We start from the raw sequence: 18097 nt of genomic DNA, 5'->3' as shown, positions 1-18097 counted from the left end.
TTGCATATCCGTGTGCTTTCAGTGTTGATGGTTTATGGAATTCTGACAATTCACAAGTTTCTACAGGACCAGTGTGTTAGTAAGGCTCACGGTGCCGAGTGTTTTTATTTTAATTTTACCTTTATTTAACTAGGCAAGTCAGTTAAGAACAAATTCTTATTTACAATGACGGCCTACACCGGCCAAACCCGGACGACGCTGGGCCAATTGTGCGCCGCCCTATGGGACACCCAATCACGGCCGGTTATGATACAGCCTGGAATTGAACCAGGGGGTCTGTAGTGACGCCTCAAGCACTGAGATGCAATGCCTTAGATGGTTTATGGAATTCTGACAATTCACAAGTTTCTACAGGACCAGTGTGTTAGTAAGGCTCACGGTGCCGAGTGTTTTTATTTTTATTTTACCTTTATTTAACTAGGCAAGTCCGTTAAGAACAAATTCTTATTTACAATGACGGCCTACACCGGCCAAACCCGGACGACGCTGGGCCAATTGTGCGCCGCCCTATGGGACACCCAATCACGGCCGGTTATGATACAGCCTGGAATTGAACCAGGGGGTCTGTAGTGACGCCTCAAGCACTGAGATGCAATGCCTTAGACCACTGCGCCACTCGGGAGCCCTTTCATTGCACAAATGTAACATATTCAGAGATGGAACACACAGCACGCTGACATAATCTGACAAAATAAGCTATTTTCTGTTTTACTGTCATCAAGGAAGCATTTCAAATAAGCTGCTTACATTAATTATATTTGAGGAGCCAGGCTTTTTGTCATTTGTTTTAAAAAAATTTGTTTTGCCTTTGTTTTCTGCAAGAGCCGTCCCTCCCTTTTCACAGAACCAGTTAATCTCCACACAGAGTTCCATACACAAGACTTAAAACGGTTTCATTAAAATATCCAGCAGCAGCGGCAAGTGAAATTTAGGCTGCTGTGCTGCATTTTATTATAGAAAAGACTGACTTACATATACCGACAAATGCTACTGTCAAGAGATGATGTTCAGAATTAATTTAGGATATTTTAAATTAACATAATAACATTTAAATGTTACAGAATGTATTGAATACATTCACAGATGCTACAGTGGGTGCTTGTATTTATTGAGAGTATGTATTTTTGCCATCCAAATTAAGTTGAATGATGAATCCTCACTGTGCACACCACATCATTTCAACATGGAAATTTGGCTAATATTTGGTTGAGACGTTGATCAATAAGATTTCAGCCTTTATTCACCCACTCAAAAAGACAGCCAGAAGTTTGTTAAATTCCCAAGGTGTTAACCATCTAAAAGCACAACCAAATTCCAATAGAAAAACAATGTCTGATTTTTGGTTCAGTTGTCATCTAAATGTGTTATCACTGCACTTTCAACCATTTAAAAGCACAGCAAAGTTTAAATGGGAATAGAATGTCAGATATTTTTTTTACTTTATACAACAGATTAATGTGATATCACTGTGCTTCATCTAATAGCAGAACCAAATTATCTGGATTACAGCCGAGATTACATTAAAAGTACATGGTGCAAGTGATCAATGTCGTTTGAGATTCTGTACAGATTATTACAGCAATTGTGAAGATCTCCACAGACCTGTGACGACCTATGCATGCATACATGCTATCTTGAACATGCACGGTTTATATGATTACATAAGAATAAATGTACAGTTACAGTAACCTCAAAATGTGGCCATGGATGTCTTACTCATTTTAAGGTTGAATGTTACATTAGTTTGCAAAATAGTCTTAACTTTAGGTTATTTACTATATTACAAAAGTGTTATCAAATGTGTTATTATTGTGCTTCATCTAATAGCACAACCAAATTACCTGGATTGCAATTGAGATTACATTAAAACAGATTCTGAGATTCTGCACAGATTATTATTATAGCAATTGTGAAGATCTCCACAGACCTGCAACCTTTGCATTCCATCTTGAACATGCAATCTTTCTATGATTACATAAGACATTTACAGTAACCTGAAAACGTGGCCATGGATGTGTAACTAATTTTAAGGTTGAATAAGTAAGATAACCTTAACATTAGGCTATTTACTGTATTGCAAAAGTGATATTGAATTGTGTTTGGTTGTCAACGCAACCAAATATCAACATTTGAAGGAGATGTATCTTTTGTGCCACTGACTTAGTCTGGCTTTCATTCCAGTTTGTCTACAAATTAATAATTTATATGTTGGATTCACGTCTCCATCTCAACCAAAAATGTAATCAGATTTTTAATGCACTTTAACCAAAGTTTGATTTAGTCCTATACTTTAACTTAGATTTTTGGTTGAGCTGGAGATGTGAATCCAACATAAAAATTATTAACTTGAAGATTAAATTTGAAATCAACCCAAACTTGAAACCCTTTGCCTATATGTATTGTCTATTTTAGTTGAACCCTGGGTTGAATTTAAACAATCGCTGTAGGCCTAAATGTTATCATTGATGATACATGACTTATGAAGTATGGTTCCATTTAATTTGCTCTGTTAAACCTACCCTTTGGAATGACTTTGATAGCAACAGTGAATCTAATTAGTTATTTAGAGATCTCTCAACAATAATTCTCACGATAGCACGTTGGTATTAGTCAGTGACAAATATCAAAGCTAGGCTGGGCTTGGTTAAAACCCTGGATGGGAGATCAAATGGATAGCTGTAGATAAATCAACTCCCCAGTAGGAGGTGCTGCCCAGCCTATAGTGGATACAACATTGAAGATTTGACATTGTTTCAAATGTACAAATTCAACATATTTTATACAAGATTTGTCTATGTTGAAAATTGGTTACCATGATGACATAATCCTGTGGTTGAAATTTCACCCTCAAAACAACTTTTTTCAAATCCAATGTTTTTCCAGATAGATTACACGTCACAATATGTTAACAAATTCCATTATTTCTTTTTCAATAGACAGTGCATTCACAAAGTATTCCCACCTCTTAACTATGTCCACATTTTGTTACGTTCCAGCCATATTCTAAAATTGATTAAATTGTGTTTTTCCCCCCTCATCAATCTACACACAATACCCCCTAATGACAAAGCAAAAACAGGTTTTTAGACATTTTTGCAAATTTATAAAAAATAAAGAACTGAAATATCACATTTACATAAGTATTCAGACCCTTTACTCAGTACTTTGTTGAAGCACCTTTGGCAGCGATTACAGCCTGGAGTCTTCTTGGGCATGACGCTACAAGCTTGGCACACATGTATTTGGGGAGTTTTTCCCATTCTTCTCTGCAGATCCTCTCAAGCTCTGTCAGGTTGGATGGGGAGTGTCGCTGCACAGCTATTTTCAAGTCTCTCCAGAGATGTTCGATCGGGTACAAGTCCGGGCTCTGGTTGGGCCACTCAAGGACATTCAGAGACTTGTCCCGAAGCCACTCCTGCGTTGTCTTGGCTGTGTGCTTAGGGTCGTTGTCCTGTTGGAAGGTGAACCTTTGCCCCAGTCTGAGGTCCTGAGTGCTCTGGAGCAGGTTTTCATCAAGGATCTCTCTGTACTTTGCTCCATTAATCTTTCCCTCGATCCTGACTAGTCTCCCAGTCCCTGCCGCTGAAAAACATCCCCACAGCATGATGCTGCCACCACCATGTTTCACCGTAGGGATGGTGCCAGGTTTCCTCCAGACGTGACGCTTGGCATTCAGGCCAAAGAGTTCAATCTTGGTTTCATCAGACCAGAGAATCTTGTTTCTCATGGTCTGAGAGTCCTTTAGGGGCCTTTTGGCAAACTCCACTCCTTTTACTGAGGAGTGGTTTCCGTCTGGCCACTCTACCATAAAGGCCTGATTGGTGGAGTGCTTCAGAGATGGTTTTCCTTCTGGAAGGTTCTCCCATCTCCACAGAGGAAAACTGGAGCTCTGTCAGTGACCATCGGGTTCTTGGTCACCTCCCTGACCAAGGTTCTTCTCCCCCGATTGCTCAGTTTGGCAGAGCGGCCAGCTCTAGGAAGAGTCTTGGTGGGTCCAAACTTCTTCCATTTAAGAATGATGGAGGCCACTTTGTTTTTGGGGACCTTCAATGCTGCAGAATTTTTTTTTTACCCTTCCCCAGATCTATGCCTCGACACAATCCTGTCTTGGAGCTCTACGGACAATTCCTTCGACCTCATGGCTTGGTTTTTGCTCTGACATGCACTGTCAACTGTGGGACCTTATATAGACTGGTGTGTGCCTTTCCAAATCATGTCCAATCAATTGAATTTACCACAGGTGGACTCCAATCAAGTTGTAGAAACATCTCAAGGATGATTAATGGAAACAGGATGCACCTGAGATCAATTTTGAGTCTCATAGCAAAGGGTCTGAATACTTATGCAAATGTTATGTTTTTTATTTGTAATACATTTGCAAACATTTCTAAAAACCTGTTTTTGCTTTGTCATTATGGGGTAAATTGATGAGGACATTTTTATTTATTTAATCAATTTTAGAATAAGGCTGTAACATAACAAAATGTGGAAAAAGTCAAGGGGTCTGAATACTTTCCGAATGCACTGTACATATCCAATCAAAACAACCACAACAGAGAATTAAATAGCATATAAAAAAGCCAAAGCCACACATTTCCCCTTGTCTACGGGTACATTTCGCTTTGAGACCCAACAACCCTGCAGTCACAATTGAGCAAATGAACAGGCAAGTGAACATTTGGAAAGCCAGACCCTCGCCGCATTAAGTGACAGGGAAGGGGGAGAATTAGACAATACACAGCAAATAAGAGTAACATTAAAATTGCTTTTCTGTAAGAAACCAGCTGTTGTCTAAGATTCAGAAACCTTTTGGAGAGGAACCAGCCCCTGCCAAGGCACAACTAAGCTAAACTGGCTCCCCAGCCATGCAGCCAGGGGAGAGGTTGTCATGGGTGATGCAGTTTTGGTGCATTGGTGCCAATTCAGTGTATTTCATCATGACATCTGGAACTGGCCTTTCACTGCCTGTAGATCAAAACATGGGACTTTAATATCTTTAAAGATACATTCAACTAAATTCAAATGAAAATGGGAAGGTGAAATAGAAAGTAAATGGTTTAGAACTAGGTTGTCTGTGTGATTGTCTGTCAGGCCAAATTAAGACCTTCTATTGAAACAGAGCACAGAGGTCTATTCACAGGCTTTTCACACACATACAGTATGGTGTTAATCGTTTAGGAGCTACCGCCTGACTGGGGCCACAGGAGCCCTGGGCACATTCTATCGTGTTAATGGTCTGTCGTCAATCTTCATTTGGCCCTCTAATTTGGCAAGGAGTTCTACGGATTTATCAATCTCACACCATGAACAATACTTCCCACCTTCTTGAGATTCTGTCCCTGCCTTTTTACAATGAACATTCATAAAATTCAAATCATTCCAGAGAAATTTGACAAGAAATTAGACGTACAGTTGCTGTACACGTCTGGTGATAGGAATATAATTCACCAGACTGCTTTGAAAAGCAATGTAACTCCCACAGTGCCACTGTTGCTGTCACAAACAGTGCCAATCACCCCGGGGGACGCCATCAACAGCTCTAATACCTGTTTGAAAAGGACATACAAACAACTGTTCCATGAGCAGACATCCTACACAAAACGGTTTAAAAAAACAATTTTAATTCAGAAAAAAAATGGTAGTTAATGAGTATAGTTTGTGGTATGTGACAGGGAACTGTTTGCCCTCTCATTGCCCTCAATCAGTATCAATGGCCTTGCATTAGATTAGCATTTACCAATTAGCCAAACCACAAGAGTAACCTTCCTTCCCCTCACTGATTATTTGGCAAGCTCAACTCTGAAGGACACAACCTAGGTTGTTCCTGCAGTCTTCTTCTCATGTGGCAGTAGTCCAAATCAGATGTTTCAACACACACACACACACACACACAGCCAGCTTTCAGGTGAAAATATGAGACTGTCCACGACCTTCAAACCAACAACTCATCAGTTGTGAGGAGAGTACCAGTACTAGTATCCTTTCTGAAAACGTAATTAGTGGTATAAAGTCGTGCTACACAACAGCAGCTCAGGTTCCAGATGATCGGGGGTATTTGTCTGTCAGTAGAGACGCAGTCAGGCAGGCTGAGAGAGGGATACCAACATGACTATTTACTCTGCTGCCTATTGTCTAATGCCAGCTGCCACTGGGATGACTGCGGTCTCAGCTGCATGTGCAAATTCCTCTAATCCAGGCAATATGGCACCCTAAAACTGCAACATGGCATTAATATATCTAATCTGAAACTAAACACATTTTCGAAAGCACTCCCGAAAGAAGAACCAACACCTTCTGACGTTTTTCAAAGGGCAAATATGCCTTATAATAAGTGGTGATGAGTCAATCTATTTTCCTCAAGAGGCTAGATATTTGTTTAACTATTATCAGGTGATCTACTTGAAATATATTTTTATTTTCATTATTGGAACCATGTTACAAAAAATACTGAGTCGTTTCAATAGTAAGCATTTTTGTCCATATACAGTGGGGGGAAAAAGTATTTAGTCAGCCACCAATTGTGCAAGTTCTCCCACTTAAAAAGATGAGAGAGGCCTGTAATATTCATCATAGGTACAACTATGACAGACAAAATGAGAAGAAAAAAAATCCAGAAATCACATTGTAGGATTTTTTATGAATTTATTTGCAAATTATGGTGGAAAATAAGTATTTGGTCAATAACAAAAGTTTCTCAATACTTTGTTATATACCCTTTGTTGGCAATGACACAGGTCAAACGTTTTCTGTAAGTCTTCACAAGGTTTTCACACACTGTTGCTGGTATTTTGGCCCATTCCTCCATGCAGATCTCCTCTAGAGCAGTGATGTTTTGGGGCTGTCGCTGGGCAACACAGACTTTCAACCCCCTCCAAAGATTTTCTATGGGGTTGAGATCTGGAGACTGGCTAGGCCACTCCAGGACCTTGAAATGCTTCTTACGAAGCCACTCCTTCGTTGCCCGGGCGGTGTGTTTGGGATCATTGTCATGCTGAAAGACCCAGCCACGTTTAATCTTCAATGCCCTTGCTGATGGAAGGAGGTTTTCACTCAAAATCTCACGATACATGGCCCCATTCATTCTTTCCTTTACACGGATCAGTCGTCCTGGTCCCTTTGCAGAAAAACAGCCCCAAAGCATGATGTTTCCACCCCCATGCTTCACAGTAGGTATGGTGTTCTTTGGATGCAACTCAGCATTCTTTGTCCTCCAAACACGACGAGTTGAGTTTTTACCAAAAAGTTATATTTTGGTTTCATCTGACCATATGACATTCTCCCAATCCTCTTCTGGATCATCCAAATGCACTCTAGCAAACATCAGACGGGCCTGGACATGTACTGGCTTAAGCAGGGGGACACGTCTGGCACTGCAGGATTTGAGTCCCTGGCGGCGTAGTGTGTTACTGATAGTAGGCTTTGTTACTTTGGTCCCAGCTCTCTGCAGGTCATTCACTAGGTCCCCCCGTGTGGTGCTCACCGTTCTTGTGATCATTTTGACCCCACGGGGTGAGATCTTGCGTGGAGCCCCAGATCGAGGGAGATTATCAGTGGTCTTGTATGTCTTCCATTTCCTAATAATTGCTCCCACAGTTGATTTCTTCAAACCAAGCTGCTTACCTATTGCAGATTCAGTCTTCCCAGCCTGGTGCAGGTCTACAATTTTGTTTCTGGTGTCCTTTGACAGCTCTTTGGTCTTGGCCATAGTGGAGTTTGGAGTGTGACTGTTTGAGGTTGTGGACAGGTGTCTTTTATACTGATAACAAGTTCAAACAGGTGCCATTAATACAGGTAACGAGTGGAGGACAGAGGAGCCTCTTAAAGAAGAAGTTACAGGTCTGTGAGAGCCAGAAATCTTGCTTGTTTGTAGGTGACCAAATACTTATTTTCCACCATAATTTGCAAATAAATTCATAAAAAATCCTACAATGTGATTTTCTGGAGAAAAAAAATCTCAATTTGTCTGTCATAGTTGACGTGTACCTATGATGAAAATTACAGGCCTCTCTCATCTTTTTAAGTGGGAGAACTTGCACAATTGGTGGCTGACTAAATACTTTTTTTCCCCACTGTACTTCTAATGTAAGGGGTTCCTTTATTGACAAGACAAGTTGGCATATTCAAACATGTTCTGGTATTTAGTTTTAATTTCTGGAAATATTAATAGCCTGAAGATTGGTTTGAATTTGTGATTTATGGGGCATGTGAAAATAGCATATAGAGAGCAATAGTAATCGCGTATTTTTGAAGGCACTAACTCTGTCATGGCTCGTTGGACAAAGCCTATGGGGATTTTTTATTTTATTTTTGTAGGGTTCTTGGATAAACGCCGAAAATAAGGTATGTGGTTGGTAAACACAGGCTTAGAAGATCTTATACGTTTTGTTCTATGATATAATCTTCATCAGCTAATGTCAATTTTTGTATATGTTGAAGCATTTATGTAATTAAAACAAGCACATAAAGGCTTCATAATTCATAAAGGTCAGGTTAACAGACTGATATCATCTTATAGAACAAAACGTATAAGATGTCCTAAACTGTGTAAACCCCATTCTTTCCCCCAATAGGAACGGTAATGTCTAGATGGGATACAGCTTTTCAAATTGATGTCAAAAGTCGTTTTTTCTGTGCATTTTAGCTAACCCCAACCCTTTTCCTAACCTTAACCTAATTCTCCTAACCTACTTCGTTAACTCCCCTAACCTGCTACGAAAAGTCAATTTTGACAAAAGCTGTACCCTTCTAGACAAAACCCATAGGAATGGCTGAACGAACCAGAGGTAACTAACTTTTGTTTTTTAGGACTACAAGCTGGGGAGCTCTGTTAGGGGTTTGTGAATGGTGATAATTATTTAAAGAATGGCAATTGACTGTCCATCATCATGTAGTAGCCTAGGCATTGAAAATAGCTCAAGCGCTGACAGAATGCTCCCGGTTTCCACTAGATAACACACAAAGTCAAACTTTGTGTCAAACACAACAGTGGTAGGCCTGATCACTGACAACGATGAGACAGCCTATAGGGAGGAGGTCAGAGACCTTGCCGTGTGGTGCCAGGATAACAACCTCTCCCTCAACGTGATCATGACAAAGGAGATGATTGTGGACTACAGGAAAAAAAAGAGGACAGCATCGACCGGGCTGTAGTGGAACAGGTTGAGAGCTTCAAGTTCCTTGGTGTCCACATCACCAACAAACTATTATGGTCCAAACACACCAAGACAGTCGTGAAGAGGGCACGACAAAGCCTATTCCCCCTCAGGAGATTGAAAATATTTAGCATGGGTACTATTTAATGAAGCTGCCAGTTGAGGACCTGTGAGGCATCTGTTTCTCAAACTAGACACTCTAATGTATTTGTCCTCTTGCTCAGTTGTGCACCGGGGCCTCCCACTCCTCTTTCTATTCTGGTTAGAGCCAGTTTGCGCTGTTCTGTGAAGGGAGTAGTAAACAGCGTTGTACGAGATCTTCAGTTTCTTGGCAATTTCTCGCATGGAATAGCCTTCATTTCTCAGAACAAGAATAGACTGACGAGTTTCAGAAGAAAGTTATTTGTTTCTGGCCCTTCTGAGCCTGTAATCGAACCCACAATTGCTGATGCTCCAGATACTCAACTAGTCTCAAGAAGGCCAGTTTTATTGCCTCTTTAATCAGCACAACAGTTTTCAGCTGTGCTAACATAATTGCAAAAGGGTTTTCTAATGATCAATTAGCCTTTTAAAATGATAAACTTGGATTAGCAAACACAACGTGCCATTGGAACACAGGATTGATGGTTTCTGATAATGGGCCTCTGTACGCCTATGTAGATATTCCATAAAAAATCAGCCGTTTCCAGCTACAATAGCCATTTACAACATTAACAATGTCTACACTGTATTTCTGATCAATTTGATGTTATTTTAATGGACAAATAAATTGCTTTTCTTTCAAAAACAAGGACATTTCTAATTGACCCCAAACTTTTGAATGGTAGTGTACATATTACCTCGACTAACCTGTGCCCCCGCACATTCACTCTGTAGAGGTACCCCCTGTATATAGCCTCCCTACTGTTATTTTATTTTCCTGCTGCTCTTTAATTATTATTATTTTTTTTTACTTAACACTTATTTTTCTTAAAACTGCATTGTTGGTTAAGGGCTTGTAAATAAGCATTTCACTGTAAGGTCTACACCTGTTGTATTCGGCGCATTTGGCAAATAAAATTTGATTTAATTTGACATATCGTACTAACTCATTCATGCGTTTTATGACTTTGTGGCTGTGTTAACTAGTGTCGATCAATGCGCTCTAAAGCGTTCCTAGACGGACATCATTTCTGTCCATTAAGAGGCGAGAATCAGTTGTGACGTTATTTCCTGGTACAAAGTTTATGTTCCTGTAGATTTATACTAGCAGAGATCTGTTTATAATGACGAGATGATCATGTCTCCACCCTAACAATGAGAGTCGTTGTCAAAAGCGGGAAGGCAGGCGACAAGGTCCAAAATAAGCACATAGAAACGCTATGGGCTTCTATTGAACAGATTTAGGCGATAGTGAACCGTCTCGCTTTGCTTCTTCCTCTCTGATTTTTGCTGCCGCCACCCAATGGCCGCCACCCAGAATCAGAGAAGACAAAAATGTCCAGCATCACATTTAGCTATATGAATAGCAAAACTACATAGAGCCTAAACTATTTAGCGTTTTCTTAATTCTATGGAAACGTATTTTGAGAACGGAATTGGTACGGAAATCAAAATGCCTTGTCAAAATCAGCAGCTGAACAACAATGACAGACAAGAACACGCGGCAATGAGCGGCACCAAGCAGGTTCGGTTTGCTAGCTGCGGAAACAGCGTCCTGCCAGAGTCGAATAGAGATGCAGAAGTCCCCGAAACTTGTGAAAATGTGTTTAACAGTGAACTACAGAGGCAGATCGGATCGCAATTAAAACTGCTTCCTTTGAATGACCAAATACGAGAATTACAGACCATCATTAGAGACAAGTGAGTCATCATCTTTTGTCAAAATGATAGCAAACACAGTATCTGACACAGATAATGGATCTGTATTATCATGCACCAGATAACTGTCTAATAATGTGAAATTGAATGATGCATTGTAAACCAAGTGAATGGCCAATCGACACCATGTTACTATTTATAACTGTCATATTACACTGCACTTATATGGTTACGGTAGCCTTATCTGTGGTCTTTGTTACCCAGAACTGTAAATACACCAGGTTATTTCAATGAAGAAGATGTAGGCCAAATGCCATTATAGTCTGCTCCATTACGCGGTAGTAGCCTAAACGTGGCCACAACTTCCTTGTCTAGCATGAGGTTTAATACAAATAATGTTAGACCTACTGACAACAATAGACAATACTGATAACAGAACATTGAATGAGTACACTAATCACAATTTGAGTTTCTGTTGTAAGCTGATTCCACGAATAGGCCTACAATGTTTTTGTGTGAAAGTGGATCATGCATGGATTTCCTCTTTTATGTAACCCTTACTGTAAGCATACATTTTATTATTGTTCTTTTACAGGTCTACTAGCAGGGGAGATTTTGTATTTTGTGCAGATAGATTGGTAAGAAACTGTCTTGGTTCAATTGACACTGTTGTTTTCACTCTAGGTCAACTACTAATATATTATACTGTTTTTAATTGAGTGACTCATTTGTATAATGCACACTCTATTGTTTTGACCCACTCGGTTGGTCAACAGATCAGACTAGTGGTTGAAGAGGGACTCAATCAGCTGCCATACAGCGAGTGTACGGTGACCACTCCTACAGGTTAGACCTATTGGGTGAAATTAGTCAGAAATTATAGAAATTGGTTGAATACTATGTATTACAGGATTACTGTTACATTTCTCACCAAGAACAGAACTGTCTATTTTAATCTCCCCCCTCTCCTTCAGGGCATAAATATGATGGCGTCAAGTTTGAAAAAGGCAACTGCGGTGTCAGTATTATGAGAAGTGGTAAGGCACTGATCATATAGGATATTAAAGGAAGATACATCTGAATTGGTCTCTGAATAGAATCCCTGGCTGGTGGACTTGCCTATAAGCACCTGACATACCTAGTGCTATCCACTCAACTGTTTGACTTATCAGTTTGACTTGCTCACCATTACTACATCTTGTATGAGGTTTCCCTTGAATGAATTGAGTTGAATTAAACGTCTATTAATTGCTGTGTGTGTGTGTGTAGGCGAGGCCATGGAGCAGGGCCTCAGAGACTGCTGCCGGTCCATCCGTATCGGTAAGATCCTAATCCAGAGTGACGAGGACACCCAGAAGGCCAAAGTCTACTACGCCAAGTTCCCCCCAGACATCAGCAGGAGGAAAGTCCTCCTCATGTACCCCATTCTCAGTGAGTATGGATATACAGTACTTGTGTACCCCATTCTCAGTAAGTATGGAGAGAGTAGCACTCACATTCCCCATCCTTAATCACAGTCCAGGGGGATTACACACATGTAAACACAAAAGTCTTTACATGTCTTTAGGCCAAGCACGGTGTAAAACCCTGCCGTGGAAAAGCACTAACAGATAGTCTCAATACAGCACTAACTCCTCTTCAGGACAAAGAGTTCAGGTGAAGTGTTGCCCTGCCCTGGGCCTGAAGAACTGTCACTTTTTTTAATGAACCAGAAATGAGGACTTACTTGCTCCCATTAGCAAGACAATAGTGTAGTCATAGGCATCCACTGTTTTTATGAAGAACCCTAGACAGTGAGACCTTTCCACTTGATTTGCTCTTTGCTACACGATTTCTGTTAAATTACACCTTCCAGCTAAGATAATTGTGGGAAGGTGTCTTTTATTTGGCTCTGATAATGACCTTAGTAGGTAGCATGCTGCATATATTTCAGCATCATTTACCCCAAGAAAATAATCACAAGTATATCTGATTGGGGTAAACCATAACGAGCTCACTGCAAGGCCATGAAAATGATAAATAGGAGAAATGAAGCCACAAAGAGAAGTAATGTTCATATTTTTGTCCTCTAACTAGCATCCCTCTCTGAAACGATGAAAAACGTATTTGAGAGATCAAAATGACATTTTGTTATTTTATAGAAAGTAGCAGCAGATGAGTCATAGTAACAATCACAAGGCTAGTAAGGACAGACTTTTCTTCAATACTTCCATAATGTTGCCTGTTCTTCTGTCAAGTCACTGTGATATCTGTCCTGTGTTTTTGCTAGCTATACATGTTCTGCCTTTAGGTACAGGTAATACAGTGATTGAGGCTGTGAGAGTTCTGACTGAACATGGTCTCCAGCCCAAACATATCATCCTCCTGAGTCTCTTCTCCACCCCTCACGGTACACCTCACCTACAGTCCCTTGCTTAATATCGAAGTAGATTCTGTAATGTTCAAAATTCTGGGGTTTCATACTACAGCCTGTTGTCCATTCATTCAGTTTTATTGAAGGCACTACAAGTCTAATGGTTGTACTCCTGAGTGGCGCAGTGGTCTAAGGCACTGCATCGCAGTGCTAACTGTGCCACTAGAGATCCTGGTTCGAATCCAGGCTCTGTCGCAGCCGGCCGCGACCGGGAGACTCATGGGCGGCGCACAATTGGCCCAGCGTTGTCCAGGGTAGGGGAGGGAATGGCCGGCAGGGATGTAGCTCAGTTGATAGAGCATGGCATTTGCAATGCCAGGGTTGTGGGTTCGATTCCCATGGGGGGCCAGTATAAAAAAATAATATATATATATATATATGTATACACTAACTGTAAGTCGCTCTGGATAAGAGCGTCTGCTAAATGACTAAAATGTAAAAATGTAAAAATGTTGTGTCATCTCACCAGGTGCCAAATCCATCATTCAAGAATTCCCAGAAATCACCATACTGACCACCGAGGTGCACCCTGTGGCTCCCACACACTTTGGCCAGAGGTACTTTGGGACAGACTAGTCAGCCCTCCAGGGCCATTCAATGGGACACCATACTATGAGAACCAACCATTGAATGGTCCCTCTCTCGGTTAAATGCGGAAGACACATTTCAGTTGAATGCATTCAGTTGTACAACTGACTAGGTATCCCGCTTTCCATTTTCCTCTCTGTCTGATGTCAGTTTGTCCACTTATTTCAAAAGGAGTTGTTACCCTGCTGAAGAATGTTGCTTTGCTGTGTACGCCGCCTTAACCTGTACTCCTCAGTCTGACAAAAACAATGCAAATATTTTCCTGGAAACAGAAAAAGCACATTCCATGCTGGTCTTTTAGGAACTAGTCTAGCGAGCTTGCATGTACTGCTGCCATTTTATTTATTCAGTTATGGTAATTCATTATATGTTGTTTTTCCTCATTTAGAAAGTCTAAATAATTCAAATAAATTTTTTCTATGTATTCTATTCAGAGTATGTGAGCGTAGTTGAGCGGTCGGAAATCCTGCTCACCGCTCCGGCGCTCCACGGCCTTTCCAGCCGCTCCACTAAAAACCGCTCCGCGCTCACAAAAACAAATAAATGCCGCTCCAAATTCGCTCCATTCATTAAAATCACCATTTAACCAACACCCATCTATTCTTTGGACTACCTGGACCTACCATTTGGTTTTTAAGTACTGAAACCAAACCATATGATTTGAATGAAAAGTATTTTAATAAACATGAAAAGGTGAATGTAAGAAGCGCTCATCATTTCAAATAGGCTACATGCCGTATTAAACATAATATAAACACTAAATAGGTCAGGAGCCAGACAGGGAGCCTATTTCAAGGATATAGCCTACAAAGAAATACATTTGCGAGAGCGACACAATAGGCTGGAAGGAACATAAAGGGCTCAGCATTTAAACAACATTTTGTTGTATTAAATCATTCTAGTCTATAAATTGCACATATAGGCTGTGACTTACTTAGAATTAAATGCAAATTAAAAGAATAATGCCTTATTAGGCTCAGTCTACAGTCTACAGTCTACAGTCTACAGTCTACAGTGCCTTTGAATTCATTTTTAGAAACACCAGTTTGGCCAATCTGTGGCTTCAGGCTCATGCTGAGAATATCCTCACCGCGCTTGCAGAGCGACTTGGGATGCTAAACACCCTTTTGGCCACTCTTGGCAGGCTGGGCAGAGATGCATAGTTGTATATATATTTTTTCTATACGTAGGCCTAAATGTTTTTAGGCAAAATAACCCAATCAAAACGGAAAGCTCCTTGAACGTTGGGCCAAAATCAATGATGGCCTATTGTATAGATAATAGAAAGAAAATGAATGAAATGTTTAAGAGATCTGATTTTTAGTTTATAAATACTTTGCTACAATGACACAGTTATCTACCCACCTCGTTCCTTTCTTTTAGCATGTGTCCTCTGTAGCTCAATTGGTAGAGCATGGCGCTTGTAACGCCAGGGTAGTGGGTTCGATCCCCGGGACCACCCATACGTATAAATGTATGCACACTTGACTGTAAGTCGCTTTGGATAAAAGCGTCTGCTAAATGACATATTATTATTATTATTACACCATCATGCTTTCAGGATACGTGTCTTTTCAGATTCCACAATGATTCTTTAGTTGTGGACACTAGATCACCACACTCCCCTTCTTGCTCCTCATCTTTGTAAGTCACCTTGATTTAGCACCTGTGTGTTTTATCAGTTTCTTTATGAAAATATTTAGCGAACTCCATGACAGTAGCTAAAGCAAGGGGCTATTAGCAGTACACAAGTAGACTACAAATGCATGCTGGGCCGGGCGTGCCCTGAGCTCCTGAAGTGAGTGCTACTGGAGCTGGCGAGAAGGCCGACACTCCCGCCTTTGGGAATCTCGCTCCGCGCTCCTGTCAAATTGGGCACGCTCCGCTCCTCGCTCCGCTCACATACTCTGATTCTATTGTCTTGTCTTTTTTTATTAGTGTTGTCATTATTATTGCCACAAACAGTTTTAATGTATCATAACACTCAAAAGAAACAAACCAATCAAGAGAAACTGACCAGATCTGAAGTGGAATTTGATGGAAGGCACAATTTGGTCATTTCAGAGTGGAAAAGAAGCTCAGAAATACATTGCCCTTTTGACATCTATGTGTAGTCAAGGAATCGTCAATCATATTGAAAAAACGTATACTTAACTGGAAAACAACCAATCCTCCATTGTTAACACAATGGAAAGGTCAAATGCTTTATTATCTAAATGTTGAAAGTGCGTGGGTGACAGAGAGAAACAAAATGGTGCCCTTTGAGGCCATGATGCGGGTGATGGAAATGGGGGTGTGGCCAGGTGATGTCGTTGAGGTTTCTGTGCATCTGTATGCAGTCGTTTGTACGTGTATGTTTTGTATTTGAAAAAATAAATCTTACAAAAAATAAAGAATACACAGATAAAACCCATATACAACAGTGAATGATTAACTACATTCTGATACAAATTATTCACAGTCTATTGGATGTATTGACAAAGCATATCCTTTTTCTTTCAGAGTGAGTTTGAGGATGGAATGTATCACTTTTGTATGGGAAGCAGAGTCATCTTCACATATGCCTGCCTGGCCCAAATGCTGTTGAGACAAACACAAACAAAAGTTACTACTAGCTACAAAGAAGTAAAGGTTTTGAACATATTCCTCATATCATGCAAATACTTTGAATAAAACATGTATTATTGACACTGACACAGCGTGAAGTCCCTCACCAGATTCTACCAATCCAACTTCATGGAATGTCTTTCTCCCCATGATTCACTATGGCTCCGATCCTATTGACGCCAGGGAGGTTTCTCAGAGGAGCTGAAATAATGCAATACATCAAATGAAATAAACACTCCAAACACAGACAGAAACAATACCTCTGCTCTGCAAACACATTCCCAGTTCCTTTTTTTCTGAGAAATTAGTATGCACTTTGTCAAGCACTCACCATGATAAACCCTATGGCCACTAGGGAGCACTACAACTGCATCCTTTCTGGGGTTTTCTGATGCCCTGGCATGATTTTCACATTGTGTTGAATGTCATTCTAAATAATATAATAATATAAGTCTTTAAGTGGCAAGTGTAGAGAGCATGATTGATTAAAAACAGTCACCAGTTAGTTCATCATGCACTGTGACAATTTGACTTCTACTAAGGATTATATCTGTCTGGGATATAGCGAGATAAAAATAACCACTTACATTTTAACAATTCATCAAATCTAAGAAGATTAATATCAGGAAATTGGATCGGATTCCTGTATATTAAGAGTGTACTTTCCAAGAGCTCAGAGAAAGAGAACATCCACAGACTATTTAGCAAGGCTACATGTCATACTAACCAACCTATCCTATTTCAGGACTGCTATTACATGTAGACTACCAATAGATACACCAGTGAACGAACATGTGGAGTGTCTTGATAATGATTGAGTGAGTACCCGTAATTAGTGTATATCAATATGTACCTCACAAGTCAATGAGTGTGTGTGGTTGTTACCGGACTGCCGGTAGTCATACGCTTTCGTATGAATTAGACATGAACAACGGATATAGTTATTTCCCAAAACAAGGAATCAGATTCAATCAAGACAAAGGCCCCATTAGAACAGCTTTACATATTCACAAATGGGAGACTGCTTTTATATACAGTCATTTATTTATTCATTGACCACCACCAAGGTATGATGTCATTACTTGTCATTGTCAGCACAACTAGTCTCTTAGGTTTCTACCAAGTACTGTATTAGCCATTAAATTAGAGAGAAAAACATAACTTCCAGTTGCCATAGACACCTAGAAACTGTTTACCATATGATCCTTCCTATTGCTCCAAGGGCTCACTAAATGTATAAGCCATTCACCCAATCACAGGCAGATGAACAGTAGCTGGTTATGCAATCCTCAGGGGTGAGGCACTACAGAGCTCTTTTCTGCTGGAAAGTGTTCGGCACCGCTCCAAGATGTCCATCTACATTAATTGCCTTGGATTGGTAGCGGTAACTGTTTTATCTATTCTAATGACCAGGACGGTTTGACTGAGGGCCCATGCCAAAGCATCTTAAGGCTAAGTTCATCGTTAGAACCTATGGTTCTAGGCAACAGGATAGATAAGATAGTAGTAGCAGCGTATGTGGGGAGTGTGAATGTGA

At 40.4% G+C, this 18097-nt stretch overlaps 1 protein-coding gene across 2 annotated transcripts; it reads left to right on the top strand.

Annotated features, from left to right (window-relative positions):
* Nucleotides 1–10561: 10561 nt before the first annotated feature.
* On the top strand, nt 10562–16644 carry LOC311142818 (uracil phosphoribosyltransferase homolog). Of its 2 annotated transcripts, XM_084178510.1 has the most exons (8): nt 10570–10994; nt 11548–11590; nt 11729–11798; nt 11927–11989; nt 12222–12383; nt 13243–13341; nt 13835–13922; nt 16456–16644. In XM_084178510.1, the coding sequence occupies exons 1-8, from the start codon at nt 10705–10707 to the stop codon at nt 16538–16540; spliced, it is 900 nt and encodes a 299-aa protein (XP_084034636.1). In that variant the 5' UTR covers nt 10570–10704; the 3' UTR covers nt 16541–16644. The 2 variants fall into 2 exon arrangements, with proteins under 2 accessions (XP_084034637.1, XP_084034636.1); XM_084178511.1 differs by lacking the exon at nt 16456–16644 and having other exon boundaries at nt 10562–10994; nt 13835–16336.
* The last annotated feature ends 1453 nt before the right edge of the window (nt 16645–18097 follow it).

Source organism: Coregonus lavaretus (genome assembly GCF_964263955.1).
Source record: "Coregonus lavaretus genome assembly, chromosome: 15".
NCBI lineage: Eukaryota > Metazoa > Chordata > Actinopteri > Salmoniformes > Salmonidae > Coregonus > Coregonus lavaretus.
This window is presented reverse-complemented; position numbering and strand designations above follow the sequence as displayed.